We start from the raw sequence: 20844 nt of genomic DNA on the forward strand, positions 1-20844 counted from the left end.
TGGAGTGATAATATAGCCGAGGGTAAGCACAAGACCGTCGGTGCTATGGAGAGTATGTACAAGAAAATCCGTAGAGAAATAATAAAGATACACGAACAACGTAAAGCAGCACAAGTAAGCGAGAAAGAAAGAAATTCTGATACTGAAGAGATAGAGGACGAGAATTCCGCCAGAATAGCGTATGTAGGAAAATCTAGATTTCCAGATCGCCATTTACGCCTAGAACACAAGTCTATTTTTCATTCTCCAGCACCAGAACAAGGTTCACTAGAACAAGTATTCCAAGCTACCGATCACATTCTGAAATCACGAATCGGTTACAGTGAGTTAAGTACCATGCATGAACAAGAACTAGCCCGATCAGCAGTCCGATGGATTACTGATTCTACCACTTTTCCAGACGAAATAGTGGCACAAATGTTTCTGAAAATGTCCCCAGCCGAACAACGACTGGTGGGTATGTATATGATTCAGCACCTCATTACTCTGTATGAGGGTCAACACTCTGATCCAGGTCCGTTACATGATGTCCTGAACGAGTTACTCCAGTATAGATGGAAAGGTCTAGGTACCGATTTAATTAGTGTCATTCTAGAACAGCGTCACAAATATAGAACGTTTCTGAACCCGCATTTTGTTCATGTCTCACCTCCAGAAAGTAAACCATTTTACATGGAGAGACAGAATCCGTTACGAGAAGTCCACCCAGTCAAAGGAACGGGTGGCGAAATGCAGCGAGTGTTTGTTTACACTCCAATTACAAAGATGGAACTCCTCGAGATGAAGAAATTAATTCCCTGTCATGACAAAGATCCAGCAGGGTTCCATAGAGAATTAAAAGACATGCTCCGTATGGGAGAATACACATATCCAGATATAATTAAAATGTTAAAGGTTCTGCTGCCCGCAGGTGTGTATGAAAAGCTCAAGGAAAAAGAATGGGAGGTGGGAGAGAAAAAGATCGATTGGGCAGTCCTAGAAGCTGAAGACAAGGCACGAGTACCAGGTACCGGTCTTGGAGATAAATGTAAAGAATTACCAGAATTATTGATTCAAGTTTTACCCAGATTATTGACAACTAGAAAAGAAGACTGGGATGCAATCTCAGCCTGTAAACAGAAGCAAGATGAGGATATTAGTGATTTTTATTCTAGATTTGAAAAATGTTTCAGCATCAACAGTGGCCTCAAGACAAGTAGTGAGTCATACCCTCACCTTTTTGTTACTAAATTAGTCGAGAATTCAAGTCCACAAATTAAAAATCGAGTTCTGAAAGTCGAAAGTACCTGGCAAGCTAATACCCCGTCCCAGATGTTGCAGATGCTTCAATACCACCAGAATAGAATCAGAGAAGAACAAGAACACGAGAGAAAACGTATGAAAGATACGAAAATGAAAGTACTAGTTGCACAATCTGTTCCTCAAGACAGTCAGAAGAGGGGTCCGAATCAAGCCAGTCATCCTGCAGCTCCCGTTAAAGGGAACTGCAATTATTGTAAACAGCCAGGTCATTTCATAAATGAGTGTGCAGTTCTGAAACACAACATAGCTACTGGTAAGACTAAAGAAAGACCACGTCCGCCTAGACAAGGACAAGTTTCACAGATTCCTCAGCCACAGAATGCACCACAGACAGTTACCGCACCGCAGCCTATTGCTGCAACACAGCACGTTACATCGCAGATGTACCAGTATGCACAGTCTGAGTATCCAGAGTACCAGCAGTATTCATGAAACAGCCTAGAGAGGGAGGTAGGCTTGCCTCTCATCGAGATACCTGTAGATCAAGAAGGTCCCTATGTTCACAGTCAAGTATTAGGGAAAGACAGAAAGTTTTTGATTGATACAGGGGCAAGTAGGACCACAATTAGTCACGCCGAAGTTCCAGGGGCTCCGCTCTCAGGCTCAAGAAATGTTTCCCTTGGATTTTCAGGAAAACCTATCGTAAATGAGATTTCAAAACCAGTTTCTCTAGAAGTAGGTCCATTGTCCCGCACTACTGATCTGTTACTTACTAAGTCATGTCCAGAAAACCTATTAGGCATTAAGACACTGAAAGAGTTAGGTGCAGTTATATGCTGTTCCCCAGAGGGAATACGATTGTTCCTACGTGACTTCAAGGGTCACTATGTATTACGAGATTTTGATTCAAGACTGTCTAATGTTCCGCAGCACTTATGGGCGCAAGGTCCAACTGATGTAGGTTACATGCAAATCACACCCTATCGTGTGACTCTCAAGCCAGGTGTAGTGTTACCACGAATCAGACAGTACAGATTGCCACCTGAGGCTGTAGCAGCCTTATCCAAAATTATTGACGAGCTCATGGCTCAAGGAGTGGTTGTAGAAACTGACTCCAATGTATGTAATTCTCCGATCATTCCAGTCATGAAACGTACTGATCCAAATGCACCCCCAGTATATCGATTAGTGATTGACCTACGAGAGCTTAATAAATGTATTATTCCGCAGTACCCAGTTGTCCCAGACATCTCTTCCCTATTGACAGCCATTGATTCCGAAGCCACGTTCTTCACTGTCATAGACCTCAAGAACGCATTTTTCAGTGTTCCTATTCATCCAGACAGCCAGTTCCTTTTCGGATTTTGTTTAAATGGAAGGAGCTATATGTTCACACGAGCTCCTCAAGGTTTCACAGAAAGTCCTAGTATTTACAGTCAAGCACTTAAGAGACAACTTGACAACATTCACATGCCAACTGACACTGCCCTGCTCCAGTATGTCGATGATCTACTGATCACAGCCCGTTCTGAACGTGCTTGCGAGCAAGCATCACTGACAGTTCTGTATTTCCTAGCCGAGATGGGGCACAAGGTGTCCCCTTCTAAGCTTCAATTCTGTGTCCAGCAAGTGGTCTACTTAGGACACTTACTGTCCAAGAGGGGTAGGCAGTTGACACCAGACCGTATCCAGTTAATAGCGAGTCTTCCTCAGCCCAAGACCCAGAAGGAGGTACGTGCTTTTATCGGCCTTACTTCTTATTGTAGACAATGGATTCCTCAGTATGCATTTCTAGCCAAACCACTGATACAGTTAACGACACAGGAGGCAGCCGTATCGACTGTCCTCCCTTGGACATCTGAACATACACTTAGTTTCAATGAGTTAAAGAAAGCCCTATGCCAAGCTCCAGTTCTAGCAACACCGAACTACAGTAAGCCTTTTACACTTTTCGTTACTGAACGTGAAGGTACAGCATTATCTGTTCTCACACAAGATCAAGCAGGACAATACAAGTCCTGTGCTTATTTTTCGAGCACATTAGATCCTGTAGCCCAGGCTCTGCCTGCGTGCCTCAAGTCAGTTGCAGCCACAGCCCTAGCTATCAGACAAAGTGATTCCATAGTCTTAGGACACTCCTTGACAGTACAAGTTCCACATTCTGTGGAAGTTCTTTTAAACCGAACACAAACTCAGCACTTGACAATTGCACGTTTAACAGGTTATGAATTGACACTGTTCCAGCCTCACATAGAAATCAGACGCTGCAACATTTTAAATCCTGCTACACTGTTACCATCAGTTACTTCGAATTCTGCCACACATGACTGTGTGGAAGTAGTTAACATTACGACAAAGCCAAGACAAGATCTGACAGATATTCCGTTACCAGACCCCGACCTGACACTTTATGTGGATGGTTCATGTATGAGAACAAGTACAGGAGAACTAGTCGCTGCGTATGCAGTGACTACTGACACTAAAGTTATAGAGACACACCGTATTGATACCCTGTCCGCTCAAGCAGCAGAGCTAGTTGCTCTGACACAAGCCTGTATACATGCCAAGAACCAGAGAGTTAATGTTTACACAGATTCACGCTACGCATTCGGAGTTGTACACGACTTCGGAGTGCTCTGGCAGGAGAGAGGTTTCATGACTTCTCATGGAACCAAGATTCAGCATGGTCTCCTTATTCAAGCTCTGTTAGATGCCATACACTTGCCGACATCTATTGCTATCATGAAGTGCAAAGCACATACGAAAGTTACTGACATTATTTCCCAAGGTAATGATCTAGCAGATCGCACAGCCAAGCTTACAGCACAGACTCCAGACATTCAAGTTAATCCGACACAGACACATGCTCCAGATCCGACTACATGTATGACAGTTAAGGACCCTACACAAGATGTCATAGATATCCAGTTACATGCTACTCCTGAAGAAATCAAGAAATGGTCCGAACAAGGAGGGGTCCAGACAGATCAAGGATGGTTAACGAAGGGTAGAGCCACATGGTTTCTCCCCGACTCTATGGTTCAAGTCATTATCAATACCGCACATAGTCCAGCACATTTAGGAGAAAAAGCTATGTTAGACAGTATCCAGAACATTTGGTTCAACAAGCATTTACGAGCTGCAGCCAAGCAGAAAGTCCGTACCTGTATGATATGTTGTCAGTTTAATCCAGGTAAAAGTGTCCCGGTGGAACAAGGTGGATTCCAGCCCCCTGACCACCCTTTCGAAGTCCTCCAGATGGATTATATTCAGATGGAGCGATGTCGAGGTTTCAAGTATGTCCTTGTAGTTGTATGCGCTTTGTCCAGGTGGACAGAAGCATATCCAGTTCCAGATTACACAGCCGCGACCACTGCCAAGCAGTTGGTTCGTGAGTTCTTCCCCCGTTATGGACTCCCTAGAGTCGTATATTCTGACAACGGCCAGCCATTCTCATCTGAACTCATGAAGCATGTTTCCCTGTTGTTAGGGTACCAGTGGAAGTTCCATTGTGTACGCCATCCTGAAGCAGCCGGTCTCGTAGAGAGACATAATCAGACCCTGAAAATCCGAATCGCCAAAGTGTGTAAAGAAAAAGGTGTGGACTGGCTAGTAGCTCTACCAGTCGCTTTATTTTATATGCGCATGGTCGCACATTCCAGATCAGGTCTGTCCCCGTATGAGGTCGTTTTTGGCCGCCCCCCTAACATGTGGGGTACTCCTAGACCCCGAAGTATTACCGATGTTTCAAGTAATATGCTGACAGATTACCTAGCTTCCTTGATGTCTGCCCTCAACTCATGTCGTTCACAGGTTGCTGCCGCATTTCCAGACAATACCGAGGTGGCACCGCATGAAATCGTTCCAGGATCCATGGTGATGGTCCGCAACTTTGACAGATCAAGTCCGCTGGAGCCTCGTTGGAAAGAGCCCCGACAGGTCCTCCTCACCACCCGTACAGCCGTGAAGTTGGAAGGACGCAAAGGCTGGGTACACCTTTCTCATGTCAAACTTTTTAATGGACTGAAACCCGTCTTAAAGAACATTTCCCAGGATTTGAAGGATTGCCAAAATATTGTTCTCAAGGACTGTCCCGCAAAAGACATTGCTACAACCCCTCCCCTGTTAGAGAAAACTCCGCAACAGGAGTATAAACTCAAACTCCGGTCTAGTAAAATAAGTCAGTCAGTTTGATTGTCTAAGTCCTCCCCTAGGTGAAACGGTTAGACTGTTTCTGACATGTATAAAATAGACCCCCATAGTGAGAGAGTTAGTCAAAACTCAATCCGATGTATCGTTTTTCTATGTTTCATATTATTTCTCAGCATTATGATTTCCTGCACCAGTTATGCATTTTTCTTGTATTTCCCAGTTCTTCATGTAAATAAGTCTGCTAATGCTACAGTAGAGCACACGTTTAGTGACCTGCCCCCTCATGAACTCTCTTACCGCCTCGCTATGCGAAATAACTCATTTATCCGCATGTTACATTACTCACACCAGTCCAGCAATACCACTAATTGTTGGGTGTGTGGTCGACTCCCCCCTTTCCAGACACCGAAGGGAGTTCTGCCACTTTTTCCTTATCCATTTTCACATAATGGTTCGTGTGGAGCATGGTCCACGTTAACGTCATCCTCAACAGATATGTCTTTTCTTAACAGTACATGTTTTCCAGACAAGCAAGGTCTTCCCCACAGAACAGGTTTAGATCTAGAAAATGAAGTATATAATCTAGGAAACTATTCTTCGAATTTCATGGTCCTGAATGTTCAGTCTGATACTACTCCAGACTTACCTGCTATTTCAGTACTACCAGTCAAAGGCGAATTATGTGTCCGTAATTATGGTTCCATACACGTAGGACATAGTGATTGTACTACTATTGTCAAGTATAGTGACAGTGGGAAATCTATTTTCAAAGCTTCACGTCATTCTTATTTTATTTGTGGTCAAACTGCATATGTTCGTCTGCCCCTCGATTGGGAGGGAACCTGTTACATTGCCTTCCTACTGCCACCTGTTTTCCTAGCCCCACCTGATTATCATAGGAATACACATCTAGTACACGTTAGACATAAAAGGGAGTCCCCAATTGTCGATTATACTGAAACTGCTCTAGAACAGTATACAGATTTCAACAGAGGTTTCTTCTTCTTTATAGGACCTATCCAGAATAGTAAACTGATCCGTAGGTTAACCAGAACCCTTGAAGCTGTAGTAAATGAGACTGCCTCTGCTCTAGGTAACTTAACCGAAGAGCAATCTGCTATGAGATTTGTCGTTTTACAGAATCGTCTCGTCCTTGACGTCATACTGGCCGATAGGGGCGGGGCCTGTAGAGTCATCGGATCTAGTTGCTGCATTTTCATTCCAAATAACGCGCCGTCTGTTTATTCAGCTATAACCAGACTCCATAAAATTGCCCATCTGTTACACCAAGATCCAGGCACCTGGACATGGTCCGGTTGGTTCTGGAATATAATTTCCGCATGGGGATGGAAAATATTGTCCTTTCTAGGTATTGCAGTAGCGATCATATTTAGCTGCTGCCTCTGTATACAATGTGGCCCTGCGATTTGCGGCATTTGTGCTACCTCTTGTATTCCTAGTCCCAAGCCCCGTTCTAAATCCCGTTCCAGGATAATTCGAGACGAGCAAATGATACTGTATGAAATGATAGATGGTATCATGAATATTGATGTTTCCTGATGGAAACGTAGTGACAAGGAGGGAATGTGGAAAAGTAAATTTTGCCATGTTCTGTGTCCCTACGTGTCATCCATCATATGTTATGTGTGCATGATTAAATATGCATATGCATTCCCCATGTCCGATTAATGACGCAATTACAGTTGTGTCCACCTCTAGTATGCCAGTTTCCAGTCCTCGTGAATACTACGAATATCAGGCCTATGTAAAGCTACGTTGCCACGTTTCTCAGTGTGCACGTTATTCTATTATAAAGTCCCCGTTTCTAGGCCTCAAAAGGGCCTGGACACCAGATTCAGCTCCTGTCTCCTGAAGCCTCGCTGAGGAGCGATACAGCCCCCACCTGTATCCTCGACCCTTCACTTACTTCCTGCCTCGCAGTGCCCGGCTCAGCCTGGCTCAGTCTCTGAGTCTGCCAAAAGTATGTTATAGTTCCAGTTATCAGTTCAGTCCTCCTTCTCTGCATTCCTAAGCTACTGAACTGCATCAATAGTTTCCATCATTGTCTAGCCTTCACGTCTCCACGTTAGAGAAATACTGCATTTAATGGTCATTTAATATTCTTCATCACGCACTACATGTAGAATAATGCATGGTCCAGTCTTAGAATCAAGTTAGCCTTTCCTCTCCTGACTTCTAGTTTATATCAACATGTTCTCTAAACATCAGATACTAGATACTGTTTAGGTACATGTCGCCCTGACTCTCCAGACTTCAGTCTCTGCTCCTAGCACAGAGTTCGTAGCCCCCAGCTTCTCCTAGTGATACGTCATTGCTAGTTTGCGCGCACCATCAGGTTAGAGGTCCCGGCTCCTTAGGTAGCCCCCTCCATGGTTTCCGCCCCATTCATGACATATTCTGTTACGTTTGCATCACATGTCTATGTATACGCCCAGTTACACCTACTTTCGCCCTTATCTTTCGCGACTGCTACGCGTCACGCCTTCTGCTCCACCCACTGCTACGCCTACTGCAATGTAATGCTATGTGTTTGCGTTATGTATATATGCTCATGTATTGTTATTAAAAGTCAGCGCGCTCATCCCAGATCCAGCCCCAGCAGCTGCTGGGCCCTGTCATCCTATTCCTATGCAGGTTGTCCTGTTCCTGTCCTTATGCTGTAATAAACCTGCGAAACTCCTACTACCTCGAATCTTGACTCTTATTTATTGAGCTATCTGTTATGATATATGTCTAGTCAAAAAGAGAGGTATTATTTATTTATTTACCACACAGCGCCCCCCAACGCAAGTCGTTGTAACGACTTGCGTTGTAAAACTTGCTTCGTAAAGGCATGCGTTGTAATAGCATGCGTTGTAACGTCATACATCCGTCTGCAACTCTACAGGCAAATGCTCAGCTGATAATGTGAAAAGGTGGGTGAGTAAATAAGTGCAGGAATGTGTTAATGGCTGGATGGATTAGTGAAAGGGTGAATGGATGAATGAACGGGTGAATGGATGGATAATGAGCGAAAGGATGGATGGATGGATGGATGAGTGAGTAGATGGATGATGAAAGAAAAGTTAAATAGATGGATGGAAGGGTGGAAGGGTAGATGGAAGGGTAAAAGCGTGGATGGATGAGTGAAAGGATGGATGGATGAACAAATAGGTGGATGTTGCGAGTGAATGGATGGATGGATGAGTGAAAGGATGGATGAGTGATAGGGTCAATGGATGGATTCATGAGTGGATGAGTAGAAGGATAGGTGGATGGATGGAAGGAAAGATGGCTAAGTGAAAGGGTCAATGGAGAGAGAAAGGGAGGATGGATGACTTAAAAGATGAATGGGTGGAAGGGTGAGTGACTGGATGGATGGATGAACAAGTGAAAGGATGGCTGGATGGGTGAAAGAGTAAATGGCTGGATGGATGAGTGTACGGATGGATAGGGTGAAAGGGTGGATGGATGGATGAGTGAAAGTGTGTATGGAGGGATGGATGAGTGAAATGAAGGATGGAAGGATACATGATGTATGGGTTTGCAAATGGTTGAATATGTTTGGATATAGATGGGCTTACTTATATACTATTGCGCGACCTCCTCTGATGTGTATGTAAAACGTACCTTTTGTCTTGAAGTTTTTTCCTGAATTTTGACCCTTTGTCCTGAATTCTTACACCACCGTCCTGAATTTGCACCCACGCCAGTTGGTCGACCTAGTCATAACCAGGGCTTGTGACAGTCTGCCACAAAGTGGCGCTTGTCGTGTCCTACCACCCAGGAACTCACACAGGACACAATGGGCATCTTGCAGGTATTCCTTTATTTGTTGGTTCACATCATGCTTGCTTCATGACCTCCTGCCTCGAGGTCCAGCATCAGAGTGCCGTTCCTCTCCACCCCCTGACCGGATGTGGTGTCCGGTGTCCCCTCGCCCTCGCGCTGTCCCAGGGTCCTAGTGCCCATGTCCTGGACACGATATCTCCCCCCTTGTTGCAAAACAAACGAAGAAAGAAAGAAAGAAAAGAGAGAAAGCGAGAGAGGGAGTGAGAGAGAGAGAGAGAGAGAGAGAGAGAGTACTTGTCATTCTACATTTCTTCATGAATCTAGTGTCTCCAACTCTTCCTTATCCTCTATCTTCCACCGTCCATGTGGCTGCCATTGTCGCTGCCATTTCTTCTTCCTCCGCCTTCTTTGTCCTTGAAATTATATCTTTTTCTTGTTATTCGTTGTTGTTCGTGGGCAGGCATTATCATCGATCCTTTCACTTTCGTCACCGCCAGTGACTCTTTGGAAAACTTGTTGTCTTATCATCTATATTCAACCTTTCGTCCTAGCCCTATACTCAACACCTTTGGTCCTGCCCTGAGGTGCCTCTTGCCTTTATTTCCTTTGTGTCGCTTGTCCGCTCTGCTCATTGCATGTCTTTTATCCTTTCTTTTTTTTTGCTGCTCTTTCTCCTGCGGTATGTCTTTTCGTGTTGCTCCTTTTTCCCCTTGCATGTCTTTTGTCCTTTCTTTTTTTTTTTTTGCTGCTCTTTCTCCTGCGGTATGTCTTTTCGTGTTGCTCCTTTTTACCCCTTTTTCTAGGCTCTCCTTGTCCTTTTAGCCTTTCTAGGCTCTCCGTGTCCTTTTCTCTTGTGTCCCTTTTGTGTCCTTTTTTTCTTCTTCTTCTTCTGTTATTCTCCTTTTCTTTTAGCCTTTTCTAGGCTCTCCTTGTCCTTTTCTCTTGTGTCCCTTTTGTGTCCTTTTTCTTCTTCTTCTTCTGTTATTCTCCTTGTCCTTTTAGCCTTTTCTAGGCTCTCCTTGCCCTTTTAGCCTTTTCTGGGCTCTCCTTGTCCTTTTCTCTTGTGTCCCTTTTGTGTCCTTTATTTTTCTTCTTCTTCTTCTGTTATTCTCCTTGTCCTTTTAGCCTTTTCTAGGCTCTCCTTGTCCTTTTAGCCTTTTCTAGGCTCTCCTTGTCCTTTTCCCTTGTGTCCCTTTTGTGTCCTTTTTTTTTTCTTCTTCTTCTTCTGTTATTCTCCTTGTCCTTTTAGCCTTTTCTAGGCTCTCCTTGCCCTTTTAGCCTTTTCTAGGCTCTCCTTGTCCTTTTTTTCTTTTTTTCTTTTGTCCCTTCTTTCCTCGTTATTTTACTCCTCTTCGTTATTTTACTCCTCTTTCTTCTTTCTTCTTTTCTCTACTTCCTTGTACCTTCTCCTTTGCTCTTTCTTTGTCCTTGTGCAATCTTTGTCCTTTTCTTTCTCTTTGTTGTTCTGCTCTCTTTCCTTTCCTTTTCTTTTTCTTTTCCTTGTTGTGTCTCTTTTTCTGTCTTTTATTTAGCCTTGTCTGTCTTCTTCCACTCTCTTGTTCTTCTTTCTTATATGTGTATATATTCTTTCCTTCTTTCTCTTTCTCTATTTGTCCTTTTGTTATCCTCTGGTAATCTCTTTTCTTATTGCACCATCATCTTCCTTTGCCTTATTGCTCTTTGCCTTTTTATTTATCCTTCTTTTTCCTTGTATTCACTTGCATTATTTCTTTGTCTCTTTCTTTTATTTCTTTGTCTTCTCCTTTTCTCTTTATTTCTCTCCGACCTCCTTCTCCGAGGTCCTAATCCTTATTTTCTTCCTTTTTTTATCCTTTTAGGTCACTTCTGTCACTTATTTCCCTTTAACATCACTTTAAATTACCCTTTTTGACACTCCTTTTTGCTCTCTTCTTTTATCACTACTTGTTGTTCTTGTGTTCTGTCTTTTCCACTTCTTTTGTCCCTTTAAGTTACTACTCCTTCTTGTTTTCCTTTAATTTTCTTTAAGTCACCCTTTTTGTCACTTATTTTCACTTTTCGTCCTTTCTCGCGCTTTGCCTGGCCACAAAATGGCCGCTGCGCTGTTCCTCGCTTCCTATTGGCTCCCGCGCCTGACTTACAAATGGCCGCCATTGCTCTCGCGTTCTTTCCCATCCAATCGGGACTCTGCCTGGCTTTAAAATGGCCGCCCGTCTGTTCTCTGTTCCTATTGGCTCTCCCGCCTGTTTCTAAGATGGCCGCCGAGACTCTCGCGAGAGCTCGCGCCAATTCTTTTAAGTCTTCGCGCTTTGCCTCGGCGCTTACCGCTTCACTTGGTCTTGTTTCTGCAGCGCTTGGGGTGGGCTCCCACGTCGCTGCACGTCTTCTTCCAGCACTTCCTTCTTCTTCGCTGTACTGTGATCCAGGGTGGGCTCCTTCTTTAGATCACGATCTTTTCCACGTCGCTGCTGGCCTCCTGATGATGCCTCGCCTCTACCTCTTCTTGCGCTGGATACCGCATCCCACTCCTCGTCGCCAGTTGTCGTGTCCTACCACCCAGGAACTCACACAGGACACAATGGGCATCTTGCAGGTATTCCTTTATTTGTTGGTTCACATCATGCTTGCTTCATTACCTCCTGCCTCGAGGTCCAGCATCAGAGTGCCGTTCCTCTCCACCCCCTGACCGGATGTGGTGTCCGGTGTCCCCTCGCCCTCGCGCTGTCCCAGGGTCCTAGTGCCCATGTCCTGGACACGATAGCGCTCTCCGGCTAATTAAAGCTGACTACAACAACAGTCAATTAGTAATTCAATGTACATAAAAAATGACTAGCACTGCTTACAACCAGGTCTGCCAACGCACCTTGTTCACAGATCTGCAATACACACCCCAGCTGCAGTACCAAGGCACTCACAAGAGGGTCACTTCTGCCAATGAACCTCCATCTCGTTAATCCATGTGTTACAGTACCGCCAAGTACGTTTTGTACTACTCTGCCTCAGGACAGCAGTGCACAGTAAATGGTGTAGCGCAGGATGATAGGCCGCTCTTTCAGAATGTGATTAGAAACCCCTCTGCCCCGCAGGGGGTGCAGGGGTCCGTGTTACGCCCCTGAACACAGAAACAATATTGCTAGACTTGGAAAATTGCGCCTATGCCATTCCAATGACTGCGTCAACCATAGCTAGGTATATCTCACTAAATCGTTATTATGTTCTTTATCTTTATAATCTTGTACAATATTACATATGTAATGCATGACTGTGATGCCTTCCGCGCGGATCATTTAATCCCCATTCCTCTGCCCCCTGGCTGGCAGAAGCAAATGTTTCAGGAATTATGCTTGATTTGTTTGTAGTACGCGCAAGAATAAAACCGATCGACGTGGACTGGAGAACGCACTCCTCCTGTAATTTATACAGCGTTTCCATCATGTTTCGAGAGTAATAATCCTCCACAAGAGCCCAGAAAGTGTCAGCGTTACACATAGCAATACACCAGCGGCCCCAAATTAAGTTAACAGCAGTTTTAGAATGCACGTTATGAAGCGCTATTTAGATGCTAAATGCAGTACAGTTGTGGCGTTGCAAAGAACAGCGAACTTACAGTGGTCACCGCCAGTGCGTGGACGCCCAGGGACAGGCCGAGGAGCACACAGAGCAGCTGCAGCGCTTTCATGGCGAATTCCGTTCCTCTGTGGTGATGAAAGCGGTGCTCTTTTCGGACACGAAACGCAGGTTTAATATTTAACCTCTCTCAAAATACCACAGAGGCGCTTCTTTGGAAAATCAGCATCCCTGGAATGTATAAAGAGCCTGAACCCAAAGACCGCCCCCAGGAGCCTGGTTTTACGGGAATCCGCAGAATTGCAAAAGAAGAGATAAGGCAGACGCCACTCAGCAGACTCCGCCCCCGGCAGCGGGCGGATCCGGTCAGAGAGGTGATGCACCGCGGGATTGTCCTCCTTCTCTTATAATATATAACCCCTCAAACAATGGCTGTGTTCATAAAGCAGTAGTCAATGGAAATTCCACTTCACGCTACTTCCGCTTGCGCCTTCCCTGATTTAAATATTCATAGAATTAGTTTGATAACGCATCAGCTCGTTTACCTGTCAGCATTGTATGTAGCATATGTAAATGTATTACTATGTTGGGCACTTGGCTACACGGATAGCAAGCTACAAGGTGTAGGTAAAGGAAACATAAAGAATTCTGTATTCGCTGCAAAGGGCCCGTGGTTAGCATTACCAAACGTTCACAAAGAAGTATGGTCACAATGTTGGAAATCATACATAGGATAGCGTGTGTAGCACTTCGACTTGTTCCTCGTTCTTTGCTGTAACACGCTCCACATTTCCCTTATGTTCACAAAAATCTGTTTATTTTTGGGTTAAAAACACATACACGTTAAATGACATCTAATTTTATATCTCATAGATCTGTAACACATTCCTTGAAGCTGTCACAATATTAAGGACCCATTCTATTGCGGATTTATATGTCTAGAGTGCTACGCAAATTGGTCGTGTCTTTATTTATTAAAGGCTCAAGATGAATGCACCTTACTTCAGTCATTTTCCCCCCATGGAAGTCCTCCTCGTTATAGTAATAACGTGTGAGGCTGTCCTGCCTTAAATCATACTCGCTTCATCGAGTTAAAAAAAATATATATAATCCCTCCTCTCCACTCCCACTTCCTGCTCCTGCTTCTGTCTCAGAGGGACACCGGCTTCAGCTTTGAAATAGATATACATTCGAGGTGTTCATTTTCAGGAACTGTTGGAGCATATTAGGGAGATGGTGGGATTCCCGCCAAAAGAGGTGCAGCAAGATTCCATAAATTATGTCGGTCGAGTTTTTAATTATTGCACTAGCATGCCTCTCTCAGGTACGATCCACCTGTAATGACATTATAATGTGTCTTTGTACAATTTTGATAAGATGTATACAATGTCTATTACATTTTCAATGGAATGTGTGAATAATTTTATGAGGATAAATCAACAAATAGCAAACAATAAAGAAAGCATATGCTAAAGTAGAAGGCACTGGAGTGGATCATCTCGTTCCTCGCCGGAAGAACACAAAGAGTCCGCCTCCCCCCGTTTCGCTCCGAGGCCACAGAAGTCATCTGCGGCGTCCCGCAAGGATCTTCACTCAGCCCCACCCTCTTCAACATCTACATGAAACCTCTCGCAGCCATCGCACGCCAGCACAACCTCAACATCATCTCTTACGCCGACGACACCCAGCTGATCCTCTCCCTCACCAGAGACCCGACCCCGCCAGAACCTGCCTACACGAAGGGATGAAAGACGTCGCCGAGTGGATGAAGGACAGCCGCCTAAAACTGAACTCGGACAAGACGGAAGTCCTCATCCTGGGATCTTCGCCCTCTGCCTGGGACGACTCCTGGTGGCCCCCAGCCCTGGGCACCGCACCCAAGCCAACCGACCACGCACGCAACCTGGGCTTCATCCTGGACCCCTCCCTCTCGATGACCAGACAAGTCAACGCCGTCTCCTCATCGTGCTTCAACACCCTGCGTATGCTTCGCAAAATCTTCCGCTGGATCCCGACCGAGACCAGGAAGACTGTCACCCAGGCACTCGTCACCAGCCGACTGGACTACGGAAACGCCCTCTACACCGGAACCACAGCCAAGCTACAGAAAAGACTCCAGCGCATCCAGAACGCCTCTGCCCGACTCATCCTGGATGTGCCCCGACGCAGCCACATCTCCAGCCACCTGAGGAACCTGCACTGGCTCCCCGTCGACAAGAGGATCACGTTCCGGCTCCTCACCCACGCACACAAGTCTCTCCACGACCTGGGCCCCAAGTACCTCAACGATCGCCTGACCTTCTACACGCCCACCCGCCAGCTACGGTCCACCAGCCTCGCCCTCGCAGCCGTACCACGCATCCGAAGAGCCACCGCCGGAGGAAGATCCTTCTCTTACCTGGCTGCCAAGACTTGGAACTCCCTCCCCATCCACCTTCGGCTGACCCAGGACCATCTCGCCTTCAGGAAACAACTCAAGACCTGGCTGTTCGAGCAGTAGCATACCCCTCCCCCCAAGCGCCTTGAGACCCTCCCGGGTGAGTAGTGCGCCATACAAATGGCATGATTGATTGATTGATTATTGTGCCTTCTCTGCCGCATATGTACCTGTTTATGTGACTGTGTTGAGCTGTTGAATTGAATAGACAGGTTGCCAGGGAAAGCCATTTCTAATTATAGTTGCTGAACTGCTCCAGGAACCTTTATCCTATAAGCAGGGGCTCCCAATTTTGTGATATAGGGTTGTGATGAAGCCGATCCTAAGTTTCCGCCTACGGTCCAATCTACTTTTCAATGCTCTCAGGAAACAATTCTTCCCATTTTCTAGTCTTTAGATAACATTTTTTTTCCCCTGGATTTCCGAAGAACTCTTTTGGAGTATTTGAAGCAGACAAAACCATTTTGAATCTCTCAATCTCTCTGCAGTCTGAAGAGGTAAAAAGGCGGCTAAGAACAAAATACCAGTAGATGTGTCAGGCCTAACCTTCTGTGATTTATGTATATGAATATATATATATATTTGTAAAGCGCACGGTCACCACTACGTTATCTTGGCGCTGAATAACAGATGTTTGTTGTTACTCAACTCTATGTTACTCATTCTATCAACCTCAGATGGATGAAAGGCTGAGTGGACCCGCCGGGATTTGAACCTGTGACCATGAGGTCGAAGACAAGCCCCTGCAGTAGGGTTTGTCGGAGTATGTCATGGAATGTCTATCATGGTTGTGGCTACTTCTTGGGCTGAGACTGGAGGGGTTTGCCTCCAGGAGATATGCAGAATGTATACAAGGGCTAATTCCAATTATTTTCTGTCACATTAGAAATGTAATTTGTTCTCATGAGATACTGTCAATTTTGGTAAATCAGTGGTGAGAACGACACAATTAATTATTGTAAATGGTTCAGCAACATATGTCTGTGATGTTCTTTTCTTGCACTTGGGTACATCATCACACGTTATTACTACGACGAGGAGGACTTCCGTGGGAGTAATGAACTAGTTACTTACCAGTAATCTTCATTATAGTTAGGAAAGTCCTCCTCATCATAGTAGGATCGCACCCTCCCTCCCTTCCTCTGACACTATTATATGTGCTTGGCAACACCAGGAAGTGAGTGTGGTGGGGAGGGATTATATTAAAAAAAACTTGGCAAAGTGATTCTTGTTTGAGGCAAGACGGCCTCAAACGTTATTACTATGATGACGAGGACTTTCCAAGGGGTAATTAAAATTACTGGTAAGTAATTCGTTGAATACTTTACATACATGACTAATATATATTTTCTGTTATTGTTGAATTCTGTGGAACCCCACTGAATAACTACAGGAAGCCAGGGATCCCAGCTGAAACAATTCTATGATGGGACTCTCAAAACAATACAAAAAATACAGAAACAAGCTTGCATCAAGCAACTCTACAAGTTACAAAATATACTATTTAATTAACAAAAATAAGGAAACAGTAGGCCAGGCTCTCTAACATACTACTTGGTCTTTTTTGCTCTTAATACATGCTTTCTTTTTGGTGCGTGTATATTGTCCATACTAGTTTCTGTTTCTGGTACTTGAGCTGCTTCCACAATTCAAGATAAGGATACAGACTTAATTTTTAGCCTTTAATTTCAAATTTCCTCTTTTACAACAATTAAAAAAAAAACATTTTAGAATTAGTTTTTAAATGTATATGTACTTTGTTAATCAACTTTAATTAATTCCTTCCTTTTCTAAAGAGTCACAGGCCTCCTGAGTAGGCATTGCGGACCCACAGGGATCTGCGGAACACAGGTTAAAAAACGCTAGTGTATGAAGTTTCTCCAAGTCATGACACAAGCTACACAATAAAGAATCTCAGGGAATCCCATGCCAGGCGTCTGTAACTTCAATGAATAGTAACACCAGAATCAGAAAAGGCAGCCTACAGTACTTGGTGCTCCAAGCAAAATAGCTAAAAGACAAAGAAAGCCTTGGAACACCTCTTATTAGCTCTAACAGTTTTTTAAAAAAAATACAAATTTAGGATAAACAGGGAGCTCTTCTCTACACATATTCTGAACCACTCCTCTGCCAAGATCCCTGTTTTTATATACAAATAACTGTTGTCATGCTCCCATCCTAAAATCTGTTAATTGGGGTGCAGCGTAATTTAGGCTTCACCCTTACATGTCACAGAAGTGCAGTTACATATATGCACCTGACATTATATTTACTTTGTGCCTTAATAATATTAAATTGTGCAACACATTTAATGCATTACTGAAATGTATTCCCTGTAGAACTTAGAGATTTAGAACTGTGTGCACTAATGTTCAACTTAAACATGAATCATGTATTTTTTCATGTTTTACATTCACTCTTCAAGTTAGATTTGCTTAGGTAAACATGTATGTATGGTTTATAATCTATTGGAAGTTACACATGGACATGCATAACCATGAAATTGCAGTGCACACTAAGGGCCTCATTTATGAAAAGTGTTGCATTCCTGCAGTAAAACAGTGATGCAACACTTTTCAGTGCGCCCTCCTTGCAACACCATGAATGTCGTAAGGACAGACAGATACGTCAGGAATCCTGACGTGTATGTCAACGCAAAAATGGCGCATAGCTGGAGTTTGACTGGAAACAGACGCAACTCCAGCAATGTGTCATTTCACATGGGTCAAGGCCCATGTCAAAAGGCCTGCGTCACTCCTTACGCCTGATTCAAGCAGGAGTAAGGATTTGACGCAGTGAGGCTGCAGAAGTGTCACAGTGAAATCTCATAGATTTCACTGCAACACTTCTACTAGCCTTTTCTGCGCAGGAACACCAACCCTGCATACATTATACCCTGAATCAGGTGTAATGTAGCGCAGGGGTTTAGAAAGTCACACATCTGCCTAGATGCATCCCTTTTTAAATATGGCACAGTGTGGCGCATGTTTTATGCCGTCGCTGAGTCAAAAAAAGACAGGCAACGGCAATGTAAGGGCATCATAAATAAGGCCCTAAATGCTTAGTCAAAGTTAGAGTGATTATAGGTCTTGCTTTTCAAAATGTATTTTGCTTAGTTAGCGTGTTCTTTGTTTTGCAGGTGCATTCTCAAGATTTTATTCACTAGAGAAAGGAGTATCTTTGTCTGTATTAGTTTCTTGATAGTAAGTCCTGAGAAGAAGAAGCTTGGAAAGAACGTGTTGACCTAGTGAGAAGATGAAGCCTCCTATTGATTGTGTATCTGAAATGGAAGGGCGTTCAAGGTAGCAGTAACTGTCCAAGTTCTGTGGGATGGGAAAGTCATGTCACGTTGCAAACAGCGGCAGCCCCCCATTAGGGTGAAGGAGCGTCACCCTCCTACTGCCAGAGCAGCAAAGTTGAAAAAAAGGTAATAAAAAAAATTTCATTTTGTTTTTCACTGCTCCGAGCCTGAGCAGTTTGAGGGTGGGCTTTTGCTGCTGACTGGCAGCAGGGGAGTGGTGCTGACTCTAGTTTAAAGTACTCATGTTACTTTGGATGACTGTCTTGTGATTTCCAGCCTGACATGCGCACATTAAACCTCCCTACCTAGCTGTCTCAGACAGCTGGGTGGAGAGCAGGCTGAGGCCTCCTGTGCCTGCTGGAGCCTCGAGGCAGCCCACTCCAGCCAATCTTGGCGCTGCTCTCATGCTGCTCATCTGCAGCATGAGAGCAGCATCGGTATTTGGAGAAGGTAGTTGGCTGAGGCTCCATTAGGAGCTGTTGCTCTGATAGCATTCAAGCAGATGGAAGAAAAGTCAGAGGATAGCATGGGTAAGTCCATTTTAATTATCTTTTTGCCCCACTCACAGGCACTGTGAGAAACTCACATTGCCTTGAGTCTCAACTCCAGAACTCTCATTCAAGGCTTTGGCATTTGAATCTAAAGCAATGTGATATATTGCTATGCCTACCACTGGGTTTGGCACTCTGCCCCCTCGACGCCCCTCCACTGTAGAGGGTCACTGTCCACCACTCGTTACAAATGTACATTATGAGGATGGAATTGATTGGTTCCTGGTGGGGTAGGAAGACATACAATTGTTGTTGAAGTTTCTGTTTGTATTAATTACTGTTCTCACTGTTAGAAGTTAGAGCAGATTCCCTTTGATTCGAAGGTGTACAGGCCTGTCTTCTTCCTTTATTCTTATGACGAAGACTCTGTCTCTAAAATCCTCTCTACCTTAAACCCGAATAATCACTTTAATGACCCCCTACCATCCAACTGCCTCGCTGCTGCCACCCAATCCATTGATCCAAGCTGGACTGCAATAATAAATGCCTCTCACCAACATGGATCGATTCCTGATTCTCTGAAAGCCGGCCAAGTCCTCCCCATTTAAAAAAAAAAATCACTGGATCCAGCCTCCCCTGACAACTTCAGACCTATCTCCAATATCTCTCTGTAAGCCAAAGTGTTAGAGAAGTGTGTTCAACAGCAACGAAGTCAACACATCAACAACTTCCACCTACTCGATGACTTCCCATCTGGATTCAGACCGGGGCACAGCACTGTAACTACCATGCTCCACATCGTGGACGACGCCCTCCAAGCCCTAGACCAAGGCAAAACCTGCCTTCTAATCCTTCTTGCCTCGACCTTCGTCACGGTCAACCATGAAAAACTACTCAAACACCTCAGACTCAGGATGGGTCTGTATGGCTCTGTTTTAGAATGATTCAGGTCCTTCCTCCACAACCAATCACAGAGATTCCTAATTAACGGTAATCCATCAGCTCCCTCCCCAGTCGCGGTTGGAGTCCCTCAAGGATCAACCCTGTCCCCCACCCTCTTTAATCTCTTCTTAGAGCCGCTTACCGTAGTACTTCGCACCGCTAACATCTCCTACCATATGTACACGGACGACACCCAGATATACATTAAAATTTAATTGCACGAGGACATCCTCTCCCTGAATGAGGCCCTGAAACTGACCGTCAAATGGCTCGCCTCTAACCAACTCAAACTCAACGCAAAGAAAACCGAATTTCTCCTAATCTCCTCTAGAAAAGCCAACCCAAAGATTCAGATGTGGATCAAGGCCATCACAGCTTTAAACTGCCCACCGACCATCGTGAACTCGGCCAAATCTGTGGGAATAATCCTCGACTGCAACCTAAACATGTGGGACCACATTAACTCGATGGCTAATTCAGCCAGGCTCCACCTGAGCTACCTAAGGAAGCTGAAACCTTTCAGCAATGCTCCCTGCCTAAAAATGGCAGCCCAAGCACTAGTCATCTCTAGGCTGGAATATGGCTGTTCCATCCTCTCGGATTTACCCTAGAACTCCCTGGCACCTTTAAAAGCCTGCCTCAAGGCGGCCGCCAGACTACTTACCGGCACTAGGAATTTCAACCACATCTCTCCACATCTGAAAGCTTTGAACTGGCTCCCCTTAGAGGCCATAATACAGCTGAAACTGGCATGCATTACACACAAGGCTCTATACGCAAACTCCCAAGCTTATCTTGCACAGAAACTAGTGGTATCTATAGGAAGCAGGAACTCCCGATCCGCCAGAGACCTCTTGCTCCAACCTGCCCGTTTTCGGGAAGAAAAAAACCTACAATCAGGCTACTCCAGGGTCGAACCAAGAATTTGGAACTCTCTCCCA

The 20844-nt window shown here is 44.7% G+C and overlaps 1 protein-coding gene across 3 annotated transcripts in view; it reads right to left on the reverse strand.

The window, feature by feature from the left end:
* CFI (complement factor I) overlaps nt 1–12943 on the reverse strand; it is a 365757-nt gene extending 352814 nt beyond the window's left edge. Inside the window, exon 1 of one of the 3 annotated variants that reach the window (XM_078676680.1) lies at nt 12773–12943. In XM_078676680.1, the coding sequence (XP_078532806.1) occupies nt 12773–12844 (72 nt within the window). In that variant the 5' untranslated portion in view covers nt 12845–12943. The remainder of the gene's footprint in view (nt 1–12772) is intronic. The other 2 variants (XM_078676681.1, XM_078676679.1) reach the window with 2 other exon arrangements.
* Between the last annotated feature and the right edge of the window lie 7901 nt (nt 12944–20844).

Source organism: Lissotriton helveticus, chromosome 2_1 (assembly GCF_964261635.1).
Source record: "Lissotriton helveticus chromosome 2_1, aLisHel1.1, whole genome shotgun sequence".
Classification (NCBI taxonomy): Eukaryota; Metazoa; Chordata; class Amphibia; order Caudata; family Salamandridae; genus Lissotriton; species Lissotriton helveticus.